Genomic DNA, 24995 nt, shown 5'->3' with positions numbered 1-24995 from the left:
AGAGCGCTCACCTTGAGCTGAAGAGCTGAGAGATAGCGACCAAGCCCAGAGTTCAAGCCCCATGGCCAACAACAAAAAAACAAAAAACAAAAGAAACTACATGTCTTTGTGATATATGTAAAAAAAAGAAAGAAAGAAAGAAAAAACCAGAGGGCTGTGCAAAACTAGAGGACCCACAGAAGATTTCCAACTAACTTTCTTGAGTCTATTTTAGTCTATGAAGTTTCCATCCAGCTCCTTGACATTAAAATTCAGTATTCCTAATCCAGTGTTTTCAGCCAGCACCACCACTAAATAAAAGTGGTGGTTTGGAACACTCTCCAAAAACAATACTTGGAGGAAAACTACTAACTGATCGTAGGGATGCAAAAAAGGCAAGTCAGAAGTCATCCGCTGAAACTCTATTTATCAATACACATATAGCTTATGAATGATTTAATTAAGAAATATGGACTCAAGGCTCATTATAGGCTAGGCACTTATTAAATTTTTGTATAAAGTGTTTCTTATAATCCAAACTTCACTCATACAATCGCAATGAGCCTCCTGGAATTAACAGATGAGGAAATTAAGGTTTAAAGAAGACTAATAATTTATAGAAAAGATTTCCAGAGTTAATGACAGAACTGGTGTTGAATTCAAGTCTGACAGTAAGAGAGTCTGAGTACTTAATTACGAAACCGAATCCGAGAACAAAAATTGAGGAAACACAATGGGGCTTCCAACTCTGTGACTCATTTAGGTCTATGAAGGATCTCACCCATCCCTACAAGACAATGCCCTCAATGTCTGAAGGACAGAGAAGATATTCCTGAATATCAACTAAGGAGGTTGAGTCCTGGCCATGTTTCTAATCTGAAAGGAAAAGGTAAAGAAGGAAATGTGCAAGCACCTCCCAATAAAAGAAGGGAATGTGTAAGCACCTCCCAATAAGATGCTCCTCTGCCAGCATGGTGCTGGGAAAAGTTTTGGACTGAAGAAGTTGCTGTTCTAAATGGTATTTCAGGAAGTTACCTTGTCAGTCAGGTAAGAATATATCAAAGGAATAAAGAGGCTACAGGCAATAAAACCTGTTAAGAGGTGATGGCATACGCTCATTTCTGTGGGGATGAGTCTGAGCCAGAACAGGACAGTGAGAACCAAGAAGTAAAGAGATTATTATCTCCTATCCATTGGAAGGAGAAATAGATCCACTGTACAGACCTTCGTGGTCAGGGCTGTGGTCTCTGCTGGCACTAAGATGCAGAGATTAAAAAAAAAAAGAGGGAAAGATTTCCCCCATCGTCAGTTTGTGCTACCTCATACACCCTCAGATCCTTATCTGTCTCCTCACTACAGCATAGGCCTCAAAAAGTCAGGGAGACATTAGGTTTCCCAGCTGTTGAACTTGGGATTGATTCTGGGTACATTCACTAAATATTTATTCTCTGCAAGGCTGTTTTCTCTCTTGAAATGCTGGTTTCACATATTCCTAGAAATTCTGTGTAGGAAGAGGCTCTCTCCAATGTCTCTTTCTCATGAGGCTTTCTTTATTCTCATCACATCTAAATTAAATCTTCCTGTTTTCTTCCCACACAGAAAGTTATCTTCACAGTATGCATTATCATGTGTAAGTTTGTAGTTACAATGCTTTCTTTGACTGATCATTTTAACTCCTTTCTATGGTAGTTTGACAAGTCTTTCTGCACAAGACTTATCAGCTGCACACAGTTAACATCTTTTATCCAGGCACCAGTGGCTTATCCCTGGAATCCTAGCTATTCTGAAGACTGAGATTCGAAGATCGTAGTTCAAAGCCAACCAGGGAAGAGAAGTCTATAAGCTCTTATGTCCAATTAATCACAGAAAAAGCTGAAAGTAGTGCTGTATCTTAGGTGGCAGAGTGCTATCCTTGAGCAAAAGGAGCTTAGGGACAGCACTCAGGCCCAAGTTCAAGGATAGGGGGAAAAATTAACTCTTCTTTTCTTGACTGAATTCCCATATCCACATTGACAGATCTTAATATAAAATGAAATCTCATTTCCATAAAATTTCTGTCAGAGGGGCTGGGAAGGTGGCTCAGCGGTAGAGCGCTTGCCTTGCATGCATGACACCCTGGGTTCAATTCTTCAGCACCACATAAGCAAAAAGAAAAAAGCTGGAAGTGGTGCTATGGCTCAAGTGATAGAGTGCTAGCCTTGAGCTGAAGAGCTGAGGGACAGCACTCAGGCCAGAGTTCAGGCACCATGACTGGACCCCCAAAAAATAATTCTGTCAGAATTAAGCTACTGAGCTTTGTCAAAAATCAGTTCCACCCTCTTCAGCAGACTGAAAGGAACTCATATTGGTTGTGAGAGTCATAATTTCCGTATTTTGGGGGGGGGATCCAGTTGTGGGGCCTGAACTCTGTGCCTGGGCACTTTATGAATCAAACATTCTTGTTATTTCTGCATTATCAAACCAAGAGTTACTTCAGACCTAGACATAATAATACATGCCTATAATTCCAGCACTCAGGGGCCTAAGGAAAGAAGGTCACATGCTGGAGGTCAGCTCACAACTGAGTCAGTGTCTCAAAAAGAGTGAAAGAACTTCAGAACAAACAGAAGGAAGGAAGGAAAACAAAAAGAAAGAGAAGAAAAGAAGGAAGGGAAAAAAAGTAGAAAGCTTAAAGTCATTCCAGAAATAATAAACTAACCTCTGGGGAATTCACTCCAATTGTATGTTCTGAATTATTCATTTTGATTAGCTTCAGTAGCTCAAAACTCTTTAAGGCTGAAATGGCAGGGATAAGAAAAATCAGCTAAAGTCCAGTTTTTATCTTTCTTCTTAGTGTTAGGCTTTTCTGGAAAAAGAAAGCAGCAGGCTAAAATTAAACACACACACATCTGAGTATGTGACAGAAGCAACTAGTAAAACAAAGACAATGTCAAAGGATAGTGAGAAGACACAGAATAGCATTAAAATTTACCCAGGTTTTATCTTTACACAAGTTCTCCTCTGGTCACAAGTACAGCAGAGGCGCTGCCAAGCACAGGTGCTGCTTACTGATCACGCCTTCAGTTTCCAAGCACCAGCCTTGCCAGGGCCTGGAAAAGTCACTTGCCTCCTCCCACACACTTTTCTCTCTGGGCCTTGTACTCATGCCAGTGTCTGCATACGATCTACAGTAATAAACTTACTCCGTCTTATCTAGCTGTTGTTGCATTGTTAAATACTGGAAATGACCATATCACGGGAAGAACCTGGTAACCTAGGGAAAACTGATTTGCATCCAGTCTACATTCCTATGTCACTTAATCCACTCAGCTGGGATTCAATCTCCCTGGACACTGAGCAGAGCAGTGACCACGTTCTACTTCCAATTTTTCAGTTATGTTCACTGCCTGTCGGCCAGGGCTTCAAAAATAAATGTTTTATCTGATTTGCGTGGTTGTCTTAGGTAAAAGGATAAAGTTGATCATGTTACTCCATCCTCAACAGAAACAGAGCTTTTTAAATTTCAGTCCACTTTTCATACAATAAAAACATGATTACATAGAAAATACAGTTTTTTATTTTTAATACATTTTATTGCTATTGTAGAGGTAATGTACAGAGGGGTTACAGTTATATAAGTTCAGTAATGAGTACGCTTCTTTTTGGACTATGTTACCCCTTCCCTTACTCTTACCTCCCATCACTACCTATAGTTGTACAGTTCATTTTCAATAGAGTGTCTAGTAAGTACTCCTGCTGCATTTGTTCACCCTTTGTCTCTCCATTTCTGTGCCTCCCCTTATCCTCCCCAAATCAGATAGATGAACAAAGAAAAAGCAACAACAAAGAAAAAAACTCGTTTCCATTTCCTGGAGCTCATTTAAATTACATGTTTTAATTTATTATTGTTATTGTAAAGGTGATTATAGGAATGTAACTCAGATAAACATTTCTTTTTGATGACTGTCATTCCTTCCTCTCTCCCAGTTTTTCCCTCCCATCCCCACATACAAGGTGTATAGTTCATTTTTAACATAGTGTTTAGTGCATATCACTGTTGCATTTGTTCACCCTTTGTGCCGCTCTTACTCTCCCAAAGACAGATAAATTAAAAGGAAAAGAAAACAAAAACAACAACAAAGAAAAAACTCTTCTTCCCATGGATAAATATTATTTTATAAGATCAGAGGCACATAAGCATTGTGTCTTTGTGTTGTTCCCGGAAGAGTACCTTTCTTTGATCTCACTGTGGGTGAATGCCTAGAATCTTATATAATTTATCATGCCCTGGTATGTAGAAAATACACTCTCTTAAGGCATGTTTTCTAAGCAAGCTTCTTGAAACACCTACCTCATCCAGGGTGCTAATTTATGAAAGTATACTTTGATACATTACTTATTGAACATAAATTGGTTGAAATTAACCTGTGAGAATTATCACCACTATCATGACAATTAACTAGCCAAATATTAAAACACAACTCTGAAAACCTAGCAGTCATTAGAATAAGCAGTGGACTAAAAAGTCATAAACATCTGAAAATTCAGCTTCCTATTTACATAGGTTGTGTGGCTCAGTGACCATCTCATATATAGCTACTTCCTTCTCATTTTTTTGACACAGAAGTGCACAAGGGGGAAACAGAAAGAAGTCCCTAGCTTCTCCTCACATGAGGCTCTGTGGACAGCAAGCAACAAAGACTACAGCCAAACTATCCAGAAAACTTCCAGGATAGATAATTCTTCCCAGTTCACTACATACTTAATACAACAATGGCAGTCATGCTCCCTATTAACAAAGTCTTGTTAACAGTAAAAAAAAATAACTAACAACTTTTCACTCTATCCTCTTGGCTCACAGCAGACTCATTCCTGGAAAAGAATATGAATAGCCTAAAATAATATATAAGGTATGAAGAGAAAATAGGCATATAGGCTGAGTTGTCTGAAGAACAATAACCACTACAAAGGAAAGGTGCTCAAAGCTTTTCTGTGACTTGGTTTTAGGAAGTGTACTCATTCTGAAACTAGAATGAGGGTTCTCGCTGCTATGTTGATTATAACATGTCCTCTGTTTCAGCTTACTTTTCCCCCAAGCCTAATTACACTGAATTAACTTTAGAGAAAGTTAGTGGCAAAGATAGAGATGGAAGCTGGTGGATATGCAGGCAGGTAGGAAGGAAGGAAGGAAGAAAGGAAGGAAGGAACCTGAAGAAACATGGGTACTTCTAGCTCCATTATGGTAAATGCTGTGCCCAGAGTCACTACTCAGAGCTATAGGAGCTGTAGTGTGTTTATTCTACATACTCAGTTGAATAAATGTAATCGTATATTAAGTAAAAATTTTTGTCTGGCTTTTATTTTCACTTAGCATACTGTGTGTGTGTGTGTGTGCATGTGTGTGTGTGTGTGTGTGTGTGTGTGTGTCTGTCTGTCTATGTACATGAATATGTGAATGTATGCACGCCAGTCCTAGGGATTGAACGCAGGGCCTAAGCACTGTTCTTCAGCTTTTGTGCTCAAGGCTGGTGCTCTATCACTTTGAGTCACTAGTCATTTCTGGCAGAAAAAAAGCAGATAAAAGTCTCATGACCTTCCTTGAACTTACTGGTTTTGAACCACGACCTGAGCAGCTAGGGTTACAGGTATAAGCCACCAATGCCTGGCTTCACTTACCATACGTTTTAAACTTCTATATGAAGCATGTATTAGTTGTACATTTGTTTCATTGTGATCTTTCTATATATGTATACAACATAATCAAACACCCCTCTATTACTGTTTCCTACCTACCTCTTTTTTTTTCAATTTTAATGGGCTTTATACTTTTGTGTTTATACATTTGTGTGTAAAGTACTTTGATCATTTAAACATCACCACCACAATCTTTATCTCCCTCCCATTGCTGCTGGTTCCTCCTCCCCCAGCTATACCTTGCTGTTTACTCATGTATGTTTTTCCAGATTTCATACAAGAAAAACTGTGAGCTATTTATGTTTCTGAATCTTGTTTACTTTGCTTCACATGATGATCTCCAGCTACAATTTTTGATTCTGCTTGTTTTTTGCTTGAACTTAGGTCCCCACTCTTGCCTGGCTTTTTGGCTCACAACTGGCAGTCTACCACTTGATCTTTGCCCTTACTTCCAACTTTTAGCAGTTAACTGGAGCTGGCTTGGAACCATAACCCCCAGATCTCAGCCTCGTGAGTAGTTATCCTTCTTTATATTTTTTTTTGTTTTGGTGCTGGTCCTGGGACTAGAATTTAAGGCCTGGGTGCTATCCTTGTGTTTTTGTACTCAAAGCTAACTTTGTACCACTTGGGCCAGAGCTTCACTTCCCACTTTTTGGTGGTTAATTGTAGATAAGAGTCTATAAGACTCTTATCTATTATTATTATTTTAAGATCAACATTATTTCATTCATCTTTATGGCTAAAACATACTCCATTGTGTATCTACTACATTTTCTTTATCCATTCATCAATGAAGGGGTACTTACGCAGATCGTATAGTTTGGCTATTGTGAACGGTTCTGCTATAGACATGATTGTAAATATGTAAATATTGTATGCTGACTTAATTCTTTTGGCTATATGCTCAGTAGAGATATATTAAGACTGTATTCTTTTTGTGAGGGATTCCCATACTGATTTCCATAGTGCTGTACTATGGAATTTGCATTCCTACTAACAGTATTTTAAAATTCTTTTTACCCCCATCCTTACCAGCATTTGTTGTTGTTTTACAGCCAGTCTGACTGTAGTGACATCAAATTTCAGTGTAGTTTTGATTTGCATTTCCTTTATGGCTAAGGATGTCAAACATTTCTTCACTGACCATTTAAACTTCTTTTGAGAACTATTGAATTAATTAGTTAATTGAATAGATTGATCTTTCAGTGTTTAAACTCTAATTTTTAGGTAAAATGTATATAACATAAAGTTCACTCTTGTAATAAGTTTCAGTAGTGAAATTCAGTGACATTAAGATATTTAAGCCAGATGCCAGTGGCCCATGCCTATAAACCTAGCTATTCAAAAGGCTCATGTCAGTGGATTGAGTTTTGAGGCCAGCCTGGACAGGAAAATCTGTGAGACTTTATACCTCCAATTAACCAACGAAAAGCTGACAGTAGAGCTATAGCTTAAATGGTAAGGCTTTGAGTAAAATAGCCAAAAGATAACACCCAGGCCCTGAGCTCAGTCCCAAACACTGGCATTTTAAAAAATGAATATTCATGTATTTATATAATCAGAGTTGTGGGCAATTGGCCCAACTCCAGGGGTTTCAACATATCAAGTCCAACAATTCTCATCAATATAGCAAAGAGGAAAGTATTCAGTAAGTGCTGAGAAAGGAGATTTATTATGTGGCATGAGTATTCCATTGGAAAGGACAAAGTAAGCATTTTAGTTTATCTTTTGAATAGACGTAAGTTTTGCTCCAAATAGAGGAAGAACTGTGGCAGAGAATATAAAGTATGCATAATTAAATAGTCCTGGACAAAATATAGACATGGGTGGGATCTGGTTGCTCATTTTCTCCGGATTGATGCAATGTCTTTTTATAATATATTGATTTCATTTCTTTTGGGTATATGCCCAGAGGAAGTATTTCTAATTTTTTATTTATTTGGAAACTTCTGTTTTCTATAATGACTGCATAAATTTATATCCTCACCAACAGTGCTTAAAAGTTCCCTTTTTCTAACAATTGAAACTCAGTTAACATAAATCCTGAGAATGGCTCCAGACTGGGCTCTGTGAGTGTATGAGGATCTAGCCCCTCAGGGAAAAGCTATTGCTTGCTCACAGGCTTTAACTCTACCCACAACTTAGCCTCATCACAGCAACTTCAAGCTATTGGGAACAGCCATCTCCCTCTTCTGTGATACTCACAGTAGATCTCCCTTCCACTGAACTAGCCTGGGAGGAGAATCATAAAGTCCCCGGTAAGGCAGAGCATTTTTCTGCCTGTTCAAACAAACTGACTTAAGAAACCAATTAAGCCACAGGAAAACCAAACACCACAAGCAAACCAGAGACTCCACCAAAAGACTGGTTATGGACACAGGGGAGATACAAGATTCCTCCCCCTGTTAGGTTTTTTTTTTTTTTTTAAATTTTTTTTTTTTTTTTTTTTGTCGGTCATGGGGCTTGAACTCTGGGCCTGGGCGCTGTCCCTCAGCTCTTCAGCTCAAGGCGAGCGCTCTACCACTTGAGCTACAGCACCCCTTCCGGTTTTTTTTTTTTTTTGGTGGTTTATTGGAGATAGGAGTCTCACAGTCTTTCCTGCCCGGGCTGGCTTTGAACCACGATCCTCAGCTCTCAGCCTCCTGAGTAGCTAGGATTACAGGCGTAAGCCACCAGCGCCGGGCCCTTTTAGGTTTTTAAAAAGAGGTTGCTGAGTAAGAACCACACCACACATGTAAGGGGCAGGTTTATTCATCGTTCTAGCTAGCACCCAGGCTATGGTGGCCCTCCACGCAGTGGGGAAAGGCCTGGGAAAGAGAGCATCTGGGCCTGGACTAGGTCTTATCTAGGGTATGGGCGGAGAAAGGTGTGGCTACATCAAATTCAGATGTGATCTTAGCAGATGCAGATGTGACCTCTTCCAGGTGTGCCAGTTGCCTAGGTAACACAGGTACTGGGTGGAGACTTTGCTGTGAGGAGGGTGGAGTCTGCTGGCCATCCAGGAGCAGAGCTTATGCCCCCCAAAAATCAAAGAACTCTTTTTTCTATCTAATTTTTAATTTTTTTTAAAATGGGTTTTTTTCATAACTTTTATTTTAGGTGTGTGTGTGTTTCTTAACTCTTTCCCTTTTGGTCAAATAAAAACCTTCCATAGCAAAGTAAAACTGAAACAGTATATCTCCACCAAACCAGCTCTACAAAAGACACTTAAAGATGTCCTACACATAGAAAACCAACAAGAGCACAATAAAGGCCAAAAATCCACACCCAGAGAATCCAAGAATCATAGGAAGAACCCAGTTGTGACAGCCCCCAAGAAGGTGGATAACATGGCAGAAACTACCAAACACCTCTCAGTCCTAACTCAATATCAATGGATTTAACTCTCCAATTAAGCAACATAGACTGTCTATTTACTGCCTTCAAGAGACACACATTGCCCATAAAAACAAACATTCTGAAGGTGAAAGGCTGGAATAAAATCTACCAACCAAATGGCCCCCATAAGCAGGTGGGAGTTGCAATCCTAATATCAGATAAAAATAGACTTCAAATTAATATTAGCGAGAAGAGCTAAAGAAGGCCACTACATACTTATTAAGGGATCTCTCCTTCAGGAGGATATTACAATTTTAATATCTATTCCCCCAACAAGGGAACATCCAAATTTATCCAGGAAATGCTATTTTCCCTAAAACCTCATATAGATCCAAAAACATTAATTGTTGGGACTTTAACACACCACTATTCCCACTGGATAGATCAATCCGGCAAACACTCAACTGAGAAACCTCAGATCTAAACAACTGCATAGACCAACTAGACTTAACATCTACCGAATATTTCACCCAGCAACATCAGAATACATGTTCTTCTCAGCAGCACACAGAACATTTTCCAAAATAGATCACATTTTAGGTCACAAAGCAAACTTGTCCAAATTCAGAAATTATGCCCTGTATTCTCTCAGATCACAAGGGAATAAAATTAGAACTCAACACCAAAAGCCACCAAAGAAAGTCCTGTAACACATGGAGGCTGAACAACACACTGATGAACCATCAGTAGGTCATGGAAGAGATTAGAAAGGAAATTGAAATGTTCATGATATTCAACAAAAATGAGCACACAAATTTCCAGCTCCTCTGGGACACAGCAAAGGCAGTACTCAGAGGTAAGTTTATAGCTCTGAGTTCCTACATCAACAAATTGGAGAGATCTGAAAACAATAATTTAATGAAACATCTGAAACTCCTTAAAAAAGAGCAGCAAGCTAAGCCCCAATCCAGTAGATAGAAACAAATAATTAAAATTAAATCAGAATTAAAATCCAAGAAAAACATAGAATCAACAAAACAAAGAGTTGGTTCTTTGAAAAAATTAACAAAATTGACAGAATCTTAGCAAATCTTATCAGAAAAAGGAGAGAACACACACAAATAAGCAAACTCATAGAGAATGGAAACATCACCATAAAAACAACCAAGATGCAGAACATATAAGGGAATTCTTCTCAAACCTTTATGCTAATAAGTTTGAGGACGTGGATAAAATGGATGATTTCCTAGCAAATATCCACATGCCAAAACTAAACCAAGATGATTTAAAAACAATTTAACAGATCAATATTAAGCATTGAAATATAAACAGCAATAAGAGACCTCTCATCTAAGGAAAGCACAGGACCAGATGGATTTACAGCAGAATTCTACAAGGCCTTCAAAGCAGAACTCATACCAATACTCCTCCAACTCTTCAATGAAATTGAAAGTGAAAGTTCACTACCAAACTTTTTCTATGAAGCCATTGTAACCCTCATCCCAAAACCAGGCAGGGACTAATCAAAATAAGAGAACTATAGACCAATTTCTTTGATGAACATCGATGTAAAACTTCTCAACAAAATTTTGGCCAATTTACTTCAACTCTTCACAAAAAAAATCATACACCATGATCAAACAGGATTCATTTCAGGGATGCAAAGCTGGTTCAATATACACAAATCAATTAATATAATTCATCACATCAACAAGAGCAAGGATAAGAACCACATGACAAGATCCAACACCCCTTTCTGATGAAGGCTCTGGAAAAACTAGGAATCCATCGAACACTCCTCAATATAATAAAGGCTGTATATGACAAACCTACGGCCAGCATTATACTTACTGGCGAAAAGTTAAAGCCATTTCCTCTAAACTCAGGAATGAGACAAGGATGTCACTCTCTCCACTTCTCTTCAATTTAGTATTAGAATGCCTAGCTACAGCAATAAGACAAGAAGCAAACATAAAGGGGATCCAAACAGGGAAAGCTGAAGTAAAACTCCCTCTTTGCAGATGACATGACCTTGTTTTTAAAGAATCCCACAGATTCCACTCCCAAATTACTTGAGCTAATCCAAAATTTTGGCAAAGTAGCAGGGTATAAAATTAACCCTCAAAAATCTTTTCTATATGCCAACAATGAAAAGAGCATGGCTGAAATCAGAAAAGTAACTCCTTTTGTAATAGCCCCACAAAAAATAAAATATCTAGTAGTTAACTAAAGAAGTGAAGGACATCTACGATGAAAACTTTTAAAACCTGAAAAAGGAAATTAAAGCAGTACTTAGGAAGTGGAAAAACCTCCCATGGAAGGATCAACGTCGTGAAAATGGCAATTCTTCCAAAGGTTATCTACAAATTTAATGTAATACCTACCAATATTCCAACCTCATTCTTCAATGAAATAGAAGAAGCAATCCAAAAATTCATGTGGAACAATAAAAGACTCCGAATAGCAAAAATAATCCTTAGCAGAAAGAACAGTGCTAGAGGAATATCAATACCAAACTTCAAACTCTACTACAAAGCCATAGTAATCAAAACAGCTTGGTACTGGCACAAGAACGGACCTGAAGACCAATGGAATAGAACTGAAAACCCAGAAATCAACCCACATACCTATAGCCATCTAATTTTCCACAAGGGAACAAGAAAAGAAAATAGAATGGAAGAAAGCAGCCTCTTCAGTAAATGATGCTGGCAAAATTGGTTAACCCCCTGTAGAAAACTAGAGCTAGATCCTTATATACCACCCTGCACCAGAATCAACTCCAAATGGATCAAAGACCTCCAAGTAAAAGCAGACACCCTCAAAACATTACAGGAAGGAATAGGAGAAACTCTAGGGCCCCTTTGCACAGGCCAAAATTTTCTTAATAGAGATCCAGAAACACAACAAATCAAAGAAAGGTTGGACAAATGGGATTGCATGAAACTGCAGAGCTTCTGCAAGGCAAAGGACATAGCCAGCAAGATCAATAGAAAGCCCACAGAATCAGAGAAGATCTTCACTAGCCATATAACAGACAAAGGTCTCATATCTAAAATATACTTAGAACCCAAAAAAATAAATCCCCCAACAACAAATCCTCAAAGAAACAACTGCCCCATTAATACATGGGCTAAAGACTGAAAGAGAGACTTCTCTGAAGAGGAAATAAAAATGGCCAATAGTCACATGAAGAAATGCTCAACTTTGCTAGCCATAAAAGAAATGCAAATCAAAACAATATTGAGATTCCACCTCACCCCAGTTAGAATGGCTATAATCAAGAACTTTAATAACAGATGCTGGAGGGGAATGTGGCCAAAAGGGAACCCTACTGCATTGTTGGTGGGAGTGTAAACTTGTTCAACCACTTTGGAAAGTAATATGGAGGTCCCTCAAAAGACTCCACATAGAGCTCCCCTATGACCCAGCAATCCCACTTTTGGCATTTACCCAAATGATCACAAACACGACCATTTTCATTTTATGCCAGTCCTGGAGCCAGAACTCAGGTCCTGTATACTGTCTACCTTGAGCTCTTCTGCTCAATGCTAGTGCCACAGCTCCTGTTCCAGCTTTTGGTCCTGTCTGGCTTTGAACTCCAGTCCTCAGATGTCCTCAGAACTAGAATTACAGGTGTGAGCCACCAGTGCCCAGCTTCACAATTATTTTCTGAAGTAGTCTCACTCCAACGCCAGGCTGGTGTCAAACACACTATGAAGTTCAGGCTGGTCTCAAACTCATGATTTTCCTGTGTCGTCTCTTGAATGCTGATTAGTGAGCTTCACTACATCTAGCTTTGAATTTTTTTTAAGTCATCATCCTCATAGATGTCAAGTGATATAGAATTTTTTATTTGCATTTCTATGATGACTAATGATGCTGAGCTCATTTCATACTCATTCACCACTCTCATGTCCACAAACTGTAGACTCACCATGGGAAACAGCACTGCAACATTTGGTGTCCACCTTGCCCCATTTCTCTCCTAACCTTAGGCAATGCAATATGCAACCTAGACTAATTTTCCACTTGGAGAAGAAAAAGGAAGGAAGCATCAAATCATGGCATAGAAGACTGGGCTAGTTCCTCCATGATGATTCTGCCTAGATTCATGCAGAATCCTGCAGGGCCTGACCACCGACTGGTAACTGTGAATGAGGTTCCTTCCTAAGCACTAGAGAGAAGATACACTGGGCTTTTCAAGTACTCCATGATTAGAGCTGTACAAAAAGAGTGGAGACCTTTATTTTCTGCCACTTGGATGTTTGTACCACCATTCACCCAGCCGCACAAAATTACCAATTTAAAAATTACCCTGGTATATTTGGTCAAACATTTCTTGAGCTCGCCTTGAATGTGATAGCTGGAAGTCTCGCTCTCTGGCGAGGTGTGGTGACATTGGCTGTTCCTGATAATGTTACTATTTACAAATGCGTTTCCAAATGCTTTTTCCCAGTTCATGTCAGTCAGTCTGGAATGTAGTCAACTCTTGGTGATGGTAACTTCTGCGAAGAACTTCTCTGAAGACCTGCCATCCGTGGTAGCGGCACTGGAGGCTGCGTTTGGTTCGCCCCGTGGAGCTGCACAGGGGATCGTGTCCCCCGGCCGTGGGGGTGCCCTGGGACCCTCCCGCGCCTGGGGGACTGAGCGGTACAGCGGGCCGACCCTCCCAGTAGCCTCTGGAGCTCAAGACCCCCACCTGGCCACTCATCCCCAGAACCTGCCCGCCGCACACATCCCCAAAGCCTGGCGGGGTCCCCAGAAAGCTCCGGCCAGGGGAAGTACCGCTCCCGGTGGTCGCTCATCATCCCGATCATCATCAATCATTTGTAATAGATTATGATCTAGCCATTAAAGATTCTTGCACAAAGCAGTGTGTGATAGATGGCTGAGCAGCCTGGCTAGGTATTTTGGACACTGCTAGACAAGAAGAGTTTGGGGTCATGAGGAAAGAGTATCTGAGAACTGGTGAGGGCTTCCAGTTGGTCTTTTCAGTCACAGGCAGAGGCAGTATGTAAGTTTCAAAGACAGATTCTCAGAGTAAAAGGATCCTGATGAGTTTCCAAAGATTTTAATTGGTAATAAAGGAGACCTGGACCATCAAAGACAAGGTAACACAAAAAGGACAACAGGACAGCTTGAGGTAACATACATGGAGGCATCAGCAAAGATTAGGATGAATGTGGTAAGAGGGGAAACAAAGGAGAAGGCAACAATGCGTGCTAAGAAATGTACTCATTACCTTGCCCATGTCATTGTAATCTCTCTGTACAGTATTTTCACAATTAAAAAAAAGGAAATTTCAAGAGCAAGAATGTCTTCTTTCACCAGAACCAACTTGGAAAGAAAAAGACAAGAAAAGCTGCCATGTGTCATCTTCTAAAAATCCCTTGAGTTGTAGCTACCAACTCCCAGGAAAAGCCCTCATTTCCTTTCTTTATCATTTACATCTTGTTAGTACCTTTTTAGCCTTGGACAAATGATTAATGTATTAGCCTTAGACCAAGAAGCTGACTAATCCTTTCTATGAAGCTAATACAATGTCCTTTCCACACCAATTTCCAGGACACACTAAGCTGCTTCAAAAATTATTTGATTCCTTTAAAATACATGTGTACATACATGTACACATTCTGTTTTAAGGGCTTACATTTTACCACGAGGTGAATCAAATTTGGAGCCTAAGCTGTTTATTAAACTGAAGTGTGATAGGTTGTGAAATAATTTTTAACTTCTGGATTCATTGCCTATTGTTACTCTAAGTAGAAACAAGAGGTTAAAAAAACTTCTGTCATCAGTAATTTCATCTAAACACATGCATATTTCAGTGCCTGTCTCCTCCAAGTGGAATACATATACAGAACCTAAGCAGTAGGAAGGTGTTATATCTAGCTTTCAGCTCATTCTCACCTTGCAGTTGAATGATTTTGTGTTATATGTTATCAAGCATGTCAGCTGGTTTCACATTGACTGTCCTAACAAGAATGTTTATTTCAAACTGGGACAATTCAGTTCTTTCTTATCAAATGAACTTAAGCTTTTCATGAGCCTGTGGTGGCTGGAACTCCATCTGTGATAAGTCCACTTAACTTTTAAATATTAGTTCAAGTTTTTTCATTGATAAGACAAGTCTAAGTCCTAACCTCTTACAGTGCCCAGCATGGCTCCCAGAGATTTTAGTTCCTTTTGTCTGTCAATTGCTACAATTATCTCATGACTGAAAATAGCAGTTTGAGCAGCAGTGTCTTGTCATAGGGCAGAGAGAAAAATTGCACAGTCCTGCAATGTTTTTTCTTCTTTTTATTCTAGAGGTGATACAGAGAGGGGTTACAGTTATATATGTAAGGTACTTTGTTTTGTGTGTGTGTGTGTGTGTGTGTGTGTGTTTTTTGTCGGTCGTGGGGCTTGAACTCTGGGCCTGAGTGCTGTCCCTCAGCTCTTCAGTTCAAGGCAAGCACTCTACCACTTGAGCTACAATGCCACTTCCAGTTTTCTAGTGGTTTATTGGAGATAAGAGTTTCACAGACTTTCTTGCTGGCTTTGAACCTCAATCCTCAGACCTCAGCCTCCTGAGTAGCTAGGATTACAGGCATGAGCCACCACGCCCGACTAGGTACTTTGTTTTTGAACAGTGTTACCCTCTCCTTCATTTTCCCCCATTTTCCCACCCCACCAACTTCCCTCCCCCCAAGTTGTAAAGTTCATTTCCAACATAGTGCCCAGTGAGTTGTCGAGTGTTTACTGTTGCATTGGTTCACCCTTTGTCCCATTGTTTCTGTGATTCCCCTTCCCTTTCCCAAATCAGATAAACTTATATACAAGATAGAGGGTACCAAAATCAAAAACAGTGACAACAGGGAACAAACTAAAGGGGAAAAGAAGAAAAAAGAAATAAGTACAAATAGTACACTACTACAGTGTTTTTTTCAATAGGCTACACTAAGTCAATGAGGCTCTTTGCTGTTGGATGAGTGACTTCACCCACCACCTAAAAGCCCTCAGGACAAGGTAACCAGCTGTGGTCCATGGTGGAGGCACCCCAACATGGACCTAGGGACTCCAGGAGTCCCTCCCTTCCTCTCTGTAAGCTCCCGAGACTCCAAAGTCTCTCTTTGACCCCTCTGATACCCTTTAATTAGGACTTTTGGGGACGCCCTCTCCTAATTATTGGGATCCATCCCAAAGCCCCGGGGATGCCTGGAGCAGTGTGACAGACCCACAGTCCTACCCAATTTTCCAAATTGTCTCCCAGAGACATCCTATTGGCTTGTCAGCTGTCTAATCTTAAGACTCTTGGGCTGATTTACAAAGAAAACTGACTTGTTTGTCTACTGAAATCTAATCTCACTATCATGTACACAACTGTCTCAGAGGAGGCACCTCTTTTGCGATCCCATCTGAGGATTTGCATGCTGTGAGGTTGTATATGCTGGCATACACAACCTAGGGAGGAAAGAGAAAACTCCTTCAAAGTCTGGGCAACAGTCCAAATGCCAGCCATAACCTTGGGGAAGGCATGCAGAAGATGCTCTTTGTGCTCCTCCGAATGACCTCATAAAGAATAGCTTGAGCTTGGTGCTGGTGACTCACACCTGTAATCCTAGCTACTCAAGGAGGCTGAGATCTGAGGATCGCGGTTCAAAGCCAGCCCGGGCAGGAAAGACTGTGAGACTCCTATCTCCAATAAACCACTAGAAAACCGGAAGTGTTGCTGTGGCTCAAGTGGTAGAGTGCCCGCCTTGAGCTGAAGAGCTGAGCGACAGCACCCAGGCCGAGTTTCAAGCCCCATGACCAACAAAACAACAACAAAATACCTTGACACTCCCTTTATGTGTGTAAGAAACCTCTCCTTCACTTTGCTAATTCTTTGCAACCTATGATTATGTAAAACTGCCTCACATTTGTTGACAAAGATTAACTCTGTTTACTGACTAAAGATTAATTTTCTTTGTGTCTACATCTTTCAGTCTGATGACTGAAGATTAACTTTGTCTGTATGCTGTACACAAGCATGTAGTGTTCCTAATAAACTTTGTCTATACCTGCAAGGTGTAGTCCACTCTCTGCTCAGGCATCATGTTCTCTGATCTCGCTGTAGAAACAGCAACACACAATAGCCACCATTGGCCTGAATTTGGTATGTAATTAAATAAAGTAAATATTAATCATTTTTCTGTCCCATCTATGAAAGTAATTGTTTATATAAACCAAAGTTCACTTAAGTATTTGTTTATGTCAAATCAAGGCCCTTCAAATGAACACCTTTTAACTCAAATGCCACTTTTCCATTTATTATGTAAGCTGCTTTGGATATATAGGACACCAACTTCTGAATTCTTTGGTGTAATCACAAAGCCTCAGTGACACCTACCTTAATTACTCTTAACCTCAATTAGTATCCTAAGTGTTTTATGCAATCAACAATAACTATATTTCTATTTGACCTTCTTGTTGCTTTAATCAAAAAATAATAAAGGGTTTTGTGGCAAAGACTTGTCTGATCTGAGGATTGCAGTTTAAAGCCAACTGGGCAGAAAAATCCCTGTATTCCATCTCCCAATTAACCAGCAAAGGCCAGCCTAGAAGCAAGGCTCAAGAAATTCTCATCTCGGATGGGGGACCAAGATGGCGACAGGGCAGTAGGGAAACACCACAGCTCTCCCCAACCAAAAAGAGAATTTGAGTTCCAATGCTTAATCTCCCCAAGAGACCGACAACAACAAAAAGACGAACACCCAGAGAAAAACAGGAGGTGGAAAAAAAAACAAAAAAGAAAGAAAAAGAAGAATTTCAGAACACAGAAGCGCAAAGACCCTCCCTTAATCTTTATTGGCCACGCAGCAGTGCGCTAAGTGACCAGCCAGCCTGGCGGGGGCTGCCAGAGTCCCAGAGACACAGGGCTGCCTGCAGAAGCCACCTGAGGTACCGGTGTCAACCCGCTGATCATAACAAACAGAGAAACCTCCGAGCTGGGAGCTTGCACAAAGATCCCACCCCCACCCCTCACTCTCCATCCAAGCAGAGAGGCTCCATCCTGACAAAGCCACTCGCCCCATGGCAGGAACCCCAGAGCTACACAGGTCTTCTGACCTGCAAGGAACTGGTGCTGATCCAGAGAACGCAAACAGAGACAAACCCCAGTGCTCAGACCTGCACAGAGGCCCCTCCCCTACCCCTCGGGTCCGTCTGTGGTACGGACCTGAACAGCCTCAACTGAGGCAGAGACAGAAGAGAAACATGCAGAGCCACCACCGCCCAGCCCACAACCACCTCAACTGAACTCAGATTGCAATGGCAACCAAGGACCTACATCCCACATAAACAATAACTAGCTCCAGAGTGAGTACCCCCGCAGGGGACAGTGTATCCCTCAAGGGAGACCAGAGCTGGTGAGAATCCCCAAACTCTGACCCAGACCCCCTACCCCAATACTTGGACCACAGGACCCACTAAAACTGGGAACTGTTCGAGAGCTCCACCAGCCCGAGGAGCACACTCCGCTGGCCAGGCTAGAGCAAAAGTGCCCCTGGAAGGGAGCTTAAATGCCCAAGCCAGGAACAGCGCCCCTGGGTCAAGACACCCAACAGTGGAAGAAATTTGAACTGTGTACTCCAGGCTGCGTAACCTAGGTGGGATACACAACAGCACAGGTCCAACAGGCATGCCCCAGGCCGGGGGCTGGGACCAGGCCTGGGGATCCCGTGACTAAGCAACACAACCAACTCCTCCCAACTGAAGTCAGAAGCTGAGCATATGCCTCAGCAGAGGGGAGAAAAACAGGGAACTGCACCCCCTGGGAATCGTGCCCGTGACAGCAAAAGACCCAGGGATTCAGGACAAGAGAAGCCCAAACCCCACCAGAACCCGACCCATATATTCTAGGCTGGGAATTGGACAACACAGGCCACCAGCACCTGATAATAGGAAGGAGCTCAGGCTGATAAGATGGCTCAGCAGTAGAGTGCTTGTCTTGGGTGCATGAGGCCCTGGATCTGATTCCTCAGCACCACATAAACAGAAAGGGCCAGAAGTGGTGCTGTGACTCAAATCGTAGGGTGCTGCCTTGAGCTGAAGAGCTGAGGGACAGCGTCTAAGCCCAGAGTTCAAGCCCACAACCAGCCAAAATCAAAAACAAAAACATCAGGGGCCTAGCAGACTCCAGCATCTGGGAGAGTACATCCAGAACATCTGATCTCGCCAAGAACACCTGTAGGAGCAAACAGGAGCAGTCTAGGCTGTTTAACCCTTCTAAAGGCGGGAACTGCCAGTGATCTACAGCAGAGAGCCGAGAACCCTACGTGGGTCAGACCAGCAGCTGGAGGTAGGCTTCCAACAGAACCAAGATCAGGTACAGACTTTCTCTACTAGCACAGAAACAGCAACCAAGCAAAGAAAGACACCTATTGACCAAAACAAAATTTCAGATTAGTCTTCAATAATCCCTGAATCCCCATGTGAAAATCACAGAGAAAAATTACAAGGTTTATCAACACCAAGGATAGCAAGCTATCCCCAAAAGCCAGCAGCCACCAAGGGAAGAGCCCCAGTGGGAGCAAAGCAGGAATGGAAGACAAAAGCTACATCCAAGACATGTTAAAGGCAATGACTCAAGAAATAAAGCAAGGGGCTGGGAAGGTGGCTCAGTGGTAGAGTGTTTGCCTTGCATGCATGAGGCCCTGGGTTCCATTCTGCAGCACCACATAAGCAAAAAGAAAAAAGCCAGAAGTGGCGCTGTGGCTCAAGTGGTAGAGCACTAGCCTTGAACTGAAGAGCTGAGGGACAGCACCCAGGCCCAGAGTTCAGGCCCAATGACCGGACCCAAATAAAAGAAAAAAAAAAACAAGGGAATGCAACACCTATTCAACAAGATAATTGGTGAAAAATTTTCCCCATCTCAAAAAAGAACATCTTACCTACATAACAGAAGCATATAGAACACCTAACAAGCAAGATCCCAGTAGAAACACTTCTAGACACATTATAGTAAAAATGATAGATCTGAATAATAAGGAAACAATCTTGCATGCAGCAAAAATGAAGGAGTTATACTACAACGAGAAGAAAATTAGAATCACTGCAGATCTCTCCACACAAACACTGAATGGAAGAAAGGACTGGGAAAGTACCATACGAGCCCTGAGAGCCAATAACTGCCCACCCAGACTGATATACCCAGCAAAGATAGCATTCACATTCAATGGAGAGCTGAAAAATTTTAATAGCAAAGAAAAACTAAATGAATACATAAACATTAAGCCAGCATTACAAAGAATTCTAAGAGAGGGAACACAACCTGAAGAAAGCAACCAGGAACAGGGACTTGCACCCAGACAGGCATTAATAGAAGTCTAACTGAGCAAGCACAGGAGGAAAGGAAAGAAGAAAAACTTAGGAAAACAGGGAATGACAGGGACCACAATGCATCTCTCTATACTATCTCTTAATATTAACAGGCTTAATTTGCCAATCAAAAGAAAAAGAACAGCAGATTGGATCAGAAAATATGACCAATTCATCTGTTGCCTTCAGGAGACCCACCTCTCAGCCAAACATACAAACAAACTCAGAGTGAAGGGTTGGAAAAGGATCTACCAATCAAATACCCCCAGTAAGAAAGCAGGTGTAGCAATCCTGATTATCTGACAAAATAAAATTTTCATTAAAATCAATACAAAAAGACAAGGATGGACACTAATAAAGGGAACAATCCAAGAGGAGGATATTACCATCCTCAACTTATATTCCCCAAACATTGGTGCAACCAAATATGTTAAGCAAATACTCTCAAACTTACAGAATAAAATAGATCCCAATACTATAATACTAGGAGATTTTAACACCCCACTCTCACCAAAGGACAGGTCTACCAACCAGAGGATTGGCAAAGAAGCTACTGAATTAAGTGAGGCCATAATTCAAGCAGAACTAACATCTACCGAGCATTTCACCCTAAAACAACACAGTACACATTCTTCTCAGCAGCTCATGGAACTTTCTCCAAAATAGACCATATCATAGTTCATGCAAGGAACTCAAGCAAATACAAGGGGATCGACATAATCCCCTGTATCCTATCTGACCACAGTGCAATCAAGCTAGTTCTCAATAATAAAGCATACCACAGAAATTACTCAAATACATGGAAATTGAACAGCACATTTCTAAGCAACGCCTGGGTAACAGAAGAGATCAAAGAAGAAATTAAAAAATTCTTACAACTCAATGATAATGAAAACACATCACAAAGAAACTTGTTGGACACAGCAAAAGCAATCCTGAGGGGCAAATTTATTGCCCTCAGTGCCCACATCAAGAAAATAGAGACAGACCAAGTAAATAATCTCATGCTGCAATTAAAACAGCTGGAAAAAACATGAAAAAATGGAACCTAAAGTTACTAGACGAAGCCAGATAACCAAACTAAGAGCAGAGATTAATGAAATAGAGAATTGGAGAATCATAGCCAAAATTAACCAAACAAAAAACTGGTTCTTTGAAAAAATAAACACAATTGATGGACCATTATCAAGATTAATTTAAAAAAGAAGAGAGGAAACCCATATTAACAGGATTAGGGATGCCACGGGAAAAATCACAACATATACCCAAGATAACCAAACAATTTCAATGGACTACTTTCAAGAGTTATACTCTCTAAAGAAAGAAAACCTGGCATAAATGGATGCATTTTTAGAGAAATACAAGTTGCCCAAACTGAGCAAAGAAGAAGTAAATCAATTAAATAAGTCAATATCCTACAATGAGATATAGGAAGCAATCAGAAGTCTTCCAACAAAGAAAAGCCCAGGACCAGATGGATTCACAACATAATTCTATAAGACCTTTAAAGAAGAACTAATACCCATACTCCTCAAGCTCTTCAGAGAAGGAGGGAGCTATCCCAAACTCATTCTACGATGCCAGTATCACACTTATCCCCAAACCAGGCAAAGACCCAACCAAAAAAGAGAATTACAGGCCAATTTCCTTGATGAACACAGATGCAAAGATCCTTAAAATTCTATATAACAGAATCCAGAAACACATAAAAAAAATCATACACTACCACCAGGTAGGCTTCATCCCAGAGATGCAGGGATGGTTTAACATACATTAAGTCAATAAATATAATCCAACACATCAACAGAGCCAAGGTCAAGAACCACAGGATTATCTCCACAGATGCAGAAAAGGCCTTTGATAAAATTCAACTTTCATTCATGCTAAAAGCTCTGGAGAAAATAGGAATAGAAGGAACATTTCTTAAACAATAAAAGCCATTTATGACAGACCAATAGCCAATATTACAATTAATGGGGGAAAGTTACAACCAAGTCTCCTAAAATCAGGAACAAGGCAAGGATGCCCACTGTCTCCACTCCTCTTCAATATAGTCCTTTTTGCAGATGACATGATACTATACCTTCACGATCCCAAAAACTCCATCCCCAAACTCTTAGAAATCATAAATCACTTCAGCAAAGTAGCAGGATACAAAATCAACCCACAAAAATCAGTTGCCTTCCTGTACACTGACAATGTACAAGAAGAGAGGGAAATAAAGGGAGCAACCCCATTCACAATTGTAGGGCACATGGGCAGCAAAGATGGCGCTGAGAGGGAGTTGGGTGGGCAGAACCCAATTTGCTTTACATTCAGTGTGTAACCAGCCTGTGGAAGCTTAGGTGCATGATAGGGTGTGACCTTGACAGTGATTGGTTCCTCTTCCCCCCTGCCATGCCACCCGCTCTTTTTTGCTTTAAAAAGGGATGCTCTCCGTTAATAAGCGAGTTTCTTCCTGCTTGACTTGACTCCCTGCTGTGTCTGATTGTCTCCCGGGCTGAGGGAGGCTGGGGAACGGGTGAGTGGCTGCATTTACCTTTCCTCGGACCCCATCTGTCTTTCGTGGGACGGATGAAGACCCAACATCTGGCGCCCAACGTGGGGCTCAAAAGGAAAAGATACCGGCTGAGGCTAAGTGCTCTCTCAGGGTAAGTGAAACCCTTAGTATGAGTAATGCTATCTCACAGTGAGGAACCTAAGCAACTCCATTTTACTTAAGGCTCCATTTCAGTTCTGCAGCTTAATCCTTGACCCACTTCAGCCCCAATGCTAGGAATTAGGACAGCGAGCCTTGCACAAACAATTCTCGGAACCACAGATGGTGTTGTTTTTAAGACAGTATGTCGAGGTATCTGAAATTCCAGAACTGCCCCTCCTGGGGTTGAGTAACCATTATCTAAACTAGACACCCTGCAGGTAAGCACCTGTCCTATAGAGACTCCCCTGTGGTGCAAGCCAATCAGTTTAAAGTACCTCAGCACCCTTGATCTAACCAACGACTTGTTTCTGGTCTTTTCCTGCTTTGTAGTGCGCCAATCAACTACAGAATTGTTTTTATGATTTTCCCGTGGAGTGTTTTGATTTGTTACATGATGATATGATGTGTGCAAACCCCCTTTTTTTCTTCCCTAAAAAACTGTATAAAAAGTGCTGTAACCCTGGGCTCCGGGCCTCCCAGCGTCATCAGTTGCTGCCATGTACGCATGGGGACCAAGCTCGAGCTTGCAATAAAAGACTCCTGTGCTTTCACATTGGTGATGGTCTCTGGTGGTCTTTTGGGCAAGGATTTCCCAAACTCGAGCTTTACAACAGAAAGAGGAAGAGGAGGCAACATTAGGCTTAGAGGGAGTAAAGGAGGACTTGGGAAGTGAGAAGGAAAAGGAATGGGTCAAATTCGACCAAGAATGCACTGAAACATGCACAGTGGAAGTTAAAATGAGGGTGAAGGTTACCCCCTCTGACTCGGGTACCCCTGATGGTCCTAGGCCCCCACCCTATTCTCCCGATTGGGGGGAATAGGGACCCCTACCAACCTTCCACGGAGGGGCTGGGGAAGTAACCTACTCGGAGGCCTACCCTGTAAAGGAAGTGCCACCCGGGAGCCCGGACCCTGGGCCACAGGATTCGCTTCCCCATGCGTATCCGGTCAATCTGGCACCAGGAGCTAACAGGCCCTTGGAATGGCATCCATGTGAAGCTAAGGATCTTAAAGAGCTCAGCAAGGCGGTGGCCGAGAATGGCCTGAACTCTCCTTAGGCCCAGACCCTATTACAGGACATTGCTTATCACCCGTGTGTCCCTAAGGACTGGCTGGATGTGGCCAAAGCTGTCCTCACCAGTTCTCAGTTTATTAAATGGTGTGCTTTCTTTGAGGAGGAATGCAGAATGCAAGTGGAGAATAACCGGCATGCTCAACCTGCGATACCCATTACTTATGCCATGTTAACAGGGACGGGGGAAGGGTACTCCACTGGCGTCCAACAGGCCTCGAAACCTGGCCCGCACCATGACCAGGCAAGGCAGGCAGGACTTGCCGCATGGTACAAACTGGATGATGGGCCTACTGAGTCCCCCATAGCAGGAGTGAGACAAAAACCTGGTGAGGCTCTAGCTGAGTTTGTAGACAGAATCCAACAGAGTGTTCACCGCAAGCTGCCAGCAGGGAACCTCCGAGATCAGTTTGTAAAGCTGCTGGTCTGGGACGGAATGAATGCAGACCACCACATGGCCTGTGCAGGATTGAGAGAGAGTTCCCTGAGCATATGGGTGGTGGCCTCGCAGGATGTGGGAACGCAACAGCACCAGTCCCAATCATTAACTTTAGCTTTACATGCTCAGACATCTGCAATGACTGAGGCTATTACTCAGGTGCTGGCAGCCCAGGGCCAAGGAACCCCAAGACCATCCAAGAGAGGGACTTGTTTTAAATGCAGGCAGGAGGGGCACTTTAAGAGGGACTGTTCACAACAATTCCCTCCCCCTTGGCAAACCGCCCCCTACACTCTGCCCCAGGGGCTGTAAGGGATCCCATTTAGATGGGAAGCCCTATCTGGGTGAAGCAGTGGCCATTGAACAAATCTAAACTTGTAGCCCTCCACCTTAGGGTGGAGGAACATATAAACCTTGGGCACACACGCCCTTCTATGAGTCCTTGGAACCCACCCGTATTTGTTATTCAAAAA

The 24995-nt window shown here is 41.7% G+C and overlaps 1 protein-coding gene across 1 annotated transcript in view; it reads right to left on the bottom strand.

Moving 5' to 3' along the window:
- The window catches only part of LOC105991451 (transmembrane protein 45A-like), a 51283-nt gene extending 48046 nt beyond the window's left edge, over positions 1 to 3237 (bottom strand). The window contains exons 1-2 of the mRNA XM_013024093.1: positions 2951 to 3237; positions 2678 to 2824 (exon numbers count right to left, since the gene is read on the bottom strand). Of these exons, the coding sequence (XP_012879547.1) occupies positions 2678 to 2719 (42 nt within the window). The 5' untranslated portion in view covers positions 2720 to 2824; positions 2951 to 3237. The remainder of the gene's footprint in view (positions 1 to 2677; positions 2825 to 2950) is intronic.
- Between the last annotated feature and the right edge of the window lie 21758 nt (positions 3238 to 24995).

Source organism: Dipodomys ordii, unplaced genomic scaffold (assembly GCF_000151885.1).
Source record: "Dipodomys ordii isolate 6190 unplaced genomic scaffold, Dord_2.0 Scaffold73, whole genome shotgun sequence".
Classification (NCBI taxonomy): Eukaryota; Metazoa; Chordata; class Mammalia; order Rodentia; family Heteromyidae; genus Dipodomys; species Dipodomys ordii.
The sequence above is the reverse complement of the archived record's forward strand: the minus strand, read 5'-3'. Positions and strand labels throughout refer to the sequence as shown.